At 39.0% G+C, this 5570-nt stretch overlaps 1 protein-coding gene across 1 annotated transcript in view; it reads right to left on the bottom strand.

The window, feature by feature from the left end:
- LOC102500137 (rho guanine nucleotide exchange factor 9-like) overlaps nucleotides 1–1498 on the bottom strand; it is a 107944-nt gene extending 106446 nt beyond the window's left edge. Inside the window, exon 1 of the mRNA XM_006163791.1 lies at nucleotides 1268–1498. Coding sequence (XP_006163853.1) covers nucleotides 1268–1498 — 231 coding nt within the window. The remainder of the gene's footprint in view (nucleotides 1–1267) is intronic.
- Between the last annotated feature and the right edge of the window lie 4072 nt (nucleotides 1499–5570).

Genomic DNA, 5570 nt, shown 5'->3' with positions numbered 1-5570 from the left:
AGCAACAACTTGACAACTATACACAAGTAAAAATAACGCTGGAAGAACTTTGGGTCCACTTAAGAAGCCACAGCAATACAATGGGGGGAAAAAAAAGACCATACTAAAAGGGAGAACAGTTTAATTTTACCTACATCACTCCTTCCACCTAGCCAGCACTGCTCAGCATGGAGAGGGAACTCCCTGGATTACACATTCCCTTAGAAGGGAAAAGGAGAGCATGGTATACAACCAGATTCTCCAGCATTTTGAGACATTGTACAAATGACCAGATTCAGTTTTATACCCACCCAGGTCTCTGGGGGCAGAGGCCTGACACAGCCAAAGATCTGGAGACTTGGGGAACCATGAAGAGAGACAGAATCTATCAGTTTCGGTCAAGTAGCAGGTTTCACTGTGACCTGCAGTTACATGTTTGGCACAGGACTTGAGCAGAGCTTTCTGCTCAAGACCTCGACAGCTCACACAGATATCAGGTACTACAGCCCTCACACACTGTCTTTTCTGCTGAAGACTCCTCAGTGGTCATAGACTCCAATGGCTTGTTCTGCTTAAGACTACAGACAGCTTTCATGGAAATTGAAATTTTAAAATATCATTTACACCTTAAGCTGAGAAAACCACCTGCTAGCACAGCAGCAGCAGACTCCCTGCAGTGTACACTACTGAAGAACTCACAGTTTTTTGTTTTCTTTATTTTTTTTTTGGTTTTCACAGTATCTTGTTGCCTGAATAAACTTTGTTTTCTTCTCTATTCCCTGGAGCCACCAAGTGTGCCCCATTAATGCTGCTGTGTCAGCTAGAGGACCCAGTCCAGCTGCCTTCACATATTCTAGATGTATAAGCCACCACCCCTCTTCCTGAAGCCACTGCCTCCTTGGAGGTTCTGGCCCAAAGACCTAGCATAACAGTCACGTTCATGCCTATAAATAGCCCTAGAATTCCCCACTGCAGATTTTGCCCCTACTTCCATGCATCGTCAAGGTTGACCCATGCAGCTGGATATTGGTATGTTTCCAGCTCCAGTCCCCATAGATATGCATACATAAGCTAGCCATGTCCCTTAGTGCCTGCCTCCATCACCATGCTTGCATCCATAGCTGGCCCCTACAGTAGTATGCATATGGATACCCTGAGCTTAGACCTGCATCTCTCCACACATAAACAGAGAGCCTGATCCTGTCACTAGCCCAAAGATGACTCCTGCAATCATGCATGTGCAAGTTGCCAGCCCTCACTACTACTATGAGACTGCAATTGGTCCTACCCAACTGTCACGACCCAAGTCCCTGCTACCCTGAAGAAGCCCATATCTGGCCTCTGTTTTCACATACATGCCTGCAGCTGGTGCCCTCAGTAGTGCATGTGTACACTGCTGACTGGCCTCCACCACTGCTAGCCCTGATATATAGCCACTGAGTCCAAGGGAATAAATGAGGACCCCAACATCTTTCATAAACACTGTGGACATTCCATAGCTCACGCCATCAAACACCATGCAGTTGCCAACATCATGAACCTCAGCTGCCTGATTCAACAAGACACAGTCCCTCCCTGCCCAGACATGGAACTACCACATTTCCCCATACATGGTGCCACAGTGTATTCCTGACTATCTCCTCCTTACCCTCCAAAGCAGATGGTCTTTCCTTACCTAAACAAGTCCATAGAATCTGAAAGAGGTGACTGCTTATTAAACTGCACAGTCAACATTACAGGACTATATGGAGCAAGAAGAATTGGGGAAACATGACGTTACCCAAGGAACACAAAAACTTTCAATACCTAACTCCAAAGAATTTGAAATCATGAATTGCCTGACAAATAATTTAAATTAATTATTCTAAAGAAGTCCAGTGAATTAAGAGAACATGGATAAATAATTTAATGAAATCAAAAAATAGTATAAGAACTAAATGAAAAGCTGAACGAAGAGATGCAAAACATTAAAAAAGATACAAACAAAATATTTAGAGTTAAACAATGCAATTTGTTCAGCAATGACTCAAGAAAATTCAATGAAGAATTTAAACAGAAGACTAGATTCAGCAGTAGAAAGAATAAATGAACTCAAAAACCGATCATTTGAAATCATCCAGTCAGACTAGAAAGATAAAAGGATGAAAAGGAATGAAGAAAATCTACAGAATATATGAGAAACAATTAAGAGACATATGCACAATTTAGGAGTTTTAAAAAAGAGAAAAGAGAGGAAGAAAGAAAAGAAGATGAGAGAAGAGGAGAGGGAAGAAGAAAAGAGAAAACTTCTTAAAGAAATAATGTCTGAAATCATCTCAAATCTGGAGAAGGGTATGCACACACAGGTGCAGGAAGCTCAGTGATTGCCAATCAAATTCAACCTAAAGAAGAGTTCACCAAGACAGAATCCCCCTATCAAAAATCAAAGAAAAATAATCCATTTTTTTGAGAGGTTTTTGCTATAGGGTACGTGTGCTCGCCAGACAGACAGAGGGATAGAAAGCGAGAAATCACCCTCTGCGAGGATGGCCATGCAGCAAGCCTTTCTCTTCCATTCTCCTCTAGGGATGTGGGGCATGTACGCACACATGCCCGGCATGAGTTTAAACCATCAGGTCTGAGACTCGAACTGTGGTCGACTACGTGGGAGTCCAGCGACATAGCCATTACTCCAACTGCTGGTCCCAAAGAAAAATAATTCTGAAAGCAGCAAAAGAATAGAAGTCTATTACTTATAGAAGAGTGTTCTAATATGGCTATCAGCAAACTTTTCAGCAGCAAATTTACAGACCAGAAAAAAAGTGTGATAATATATTCAGTGTACAGAAAAGAAAAGCAAAAACTGTTAACCGACAATATTCTATCCTGTAAAGACGTCCTTCATAAATGAGAGAGAAATAAAGACTTCCCCAGACAGCAAAAGCTGAGGGAGTTTATCATCATTAGATCTATGTTACAGGAAATGCTAAAAGGGAGTTCTTCAAGCTTCAACAAAAGACTGCTATAATTAGTAACATGAAAACATATGAAAATATACATCTCACTGGTAAAGGTAAATATATAGTCAAATTTAGAACACTGTAATGGTAGCATGCAAATCAGTTATACCTGTAGTATAAATGTTCAAAGATACACCACTATTAAAAACAACTATACTATATTAATTTGTTAATTGATAGACAATATAAAATGGTATAAAATGTGAGTTCAAAAATAAAATGTAGAGGGACCAGAAGTTAGCGTAATGGCTATGTCGCTGGACTCCCACGTAGTCAACCGCGGTTCGTGTCCCGGACCCGATGGCTTAAAACTCACGCCGGGCGCGTGTGCGTGCGTGCCCAAGATCCTGAGAGGAGAATGGAGGAGAAGGGATTGTGGCGTGGCCATCCCCCCTGGGGGGTGATTTCTCACTTTCTGTCTCTCTGTCTCTCTCTGTCTGTCTGGCGAGCGCACGCGCCCTATAGCAAAGACATCTTCAAAAAATAAATAAATAAAATGTAGAGAGAGGGATTAAAAGTTCAAAACTTTTGGGAACCAGCAGTTAGTGTAATGGCTATGTCGCTGGACTCCCACGTAGTCAACCGCGGTTCGTGTCCCGGACCCGATGGCTTAAAACTCACGCCGGGCGCGTGTGCGTGCGTGCCCAAGATCCTGAGAGGAGAATGGAGGAGAAGGGATTGTGGCGTGGCCATCCCCCCTGGGGGGTGATTTCTCGCTTTCTGTCTCTCTGTCTCTGTCTGTCTGGCGAGCGCACGTGCCCTATAGCAAAGACATCTTCAAAAAATAAATAAATAAAATGTAGAGAGAGGGATTAAAAGTTCAAAACTTTTGATTATGACTAAAGTTGTTACTAATTTAAAATATATAAGATGTTTTATATAAGCTTCATGGTAATCAAAGAGCACAAACCCACAGAAGTTACACAAAAGTAAAGAGAATCAAAGCAAACCACTACAGAAAATCATCAAATCACAAAGGAAGCCAGCAAGGAAGAAACAAAATCTAAAAATCAACCAGAAAATATTAACAAAATGTCAATAGTAAGTCCTTATCTATCAATAATTACTTTAAATGCAATCAGTAGAGACATAGAATGTCATTATATAGTGATAAAGGAATCAGTTCATCAAGCATATATAACAATTTGTAAATGCATATTAATTTAACACAGGAGCAACTAAATACTAAATATGCACAACAAATACTGGGGCCAGCAGGTGGCATAGTAGTTAAGGTACTCAACACCCAGAGTCAGCCACAGCTGGAGTCCTGGGCCTAGCAGCTTAAAAAAATCACGCCAGTGCCAAAATATCAAGAAGAGAATGGAGGAGAAAAGAATGTGGTGTGGCCATCCCCCAGGAGGTGATTTCTCACTCTCTCTCTCTCTCTCTCTCTCTCTCTCTCTCTCTCGTATTTTTATTTCACACCTTTTATTCTTTTATTTACATTTAATCATTATACATCTTTACAGGGTACATCTTCACATTGTACAGCTTTTCAAAGCATTTTTGCAGTTCATGTCAAAGATGTTACAATATACATCATCTTCTGCAGACAACTTTCCATTACTTATCTGAGTCTCTCTCCCCTACCCCTGGTATCTACCCCCATGTATACACACTCTGGTATTATTATCTATATTTTTGGCTTTTCTGATTGAATCGACTTTTAAAAATAGCAATCATAATATATCCATCACGTGGAATGCATCTTTTCATTCATCTTAAGATCAACTTTAGATTTTTTATAAGCATTAATTTACATAGGCCATAATTACAATTTGGATATTGTTTCTTCCACTTCTTCTTAAAAGGTTTGTATTTTATTACTTTTTTTTTTACTTCTTTCTTATCTAAATTAAACACTGATGTTGAAGTAATTAGATTATAATTTAAATTTTTTATCTGAAATATATATTTAATTTTTCATTTTTTAAAATTTTTACATTTTTTCCATGTTTTATTGATTCACAAAATACCTTAAATTAAAACTATGGACAAAGCTACATATTTATAACCCCTATCCCTCACCCTCTGCCATTTCCCACCCTCCTCACACACTATCTTAGGTGTCTACAGTTGTTTTCCATTCCTTTTTTCCTCTACATTTTATTGACTCACAAAATTTTTTTAAGTAATCTAACTACTTTCAATAGCAAGTTTAGCTAGTATGTACATATCAGTGAATAAATGTCTGACTTTAGGCATGAAACTCTGAGTAGAATGAATATACTATAAGGTAGCACCTAGCTGATGCTACTATAAAGCTTACTATGGTCATTAAAGAGATATTTTTCAATATACTTTTTTAATTTCAATAGAAGCAGTTTTAGCTTTAATAAATAAAAAAAATGTTAAGGAACTTTACTTAAAACCTAAAGCCAGGAAGAAGATTAGGATTCTGTTCAAATAGTAGGTACATGAACCTACCTACCAGCAGCTCAAGACAGGACAAAAATCCTTAAAACTGGAAAACAAAGCCTAGAAGAAAATCAGCAATGTTTTAGTCAAAAGTCATAAAATGCTATTTCACCAGATCAGTCTCATGTATTTAATCTATCTTCTGTTGTGTTTCGATCTTCCCGATTAAAT

This window comes from Tupaia chinensis, unplaced genomic scaffold (genome assembly GCF_000334495.1).
Source record: "Tupaia chinensis unplaced genomic scaffold, TupChi_1.0 Scaffold143099_1, whole genome shotgun sequence".
Lineage (NCBI taxonomy): Eukaryota > Metazoa > Chordata > Mammalia > Scandentia > Tupaiidae > Tupaia > Tupaia belangeri.
The sequence above is the reverse complement of the archived record's forward strand: the minus strand, read 5'-3'. Positions and strand labels throughout refer to the sequence as shown.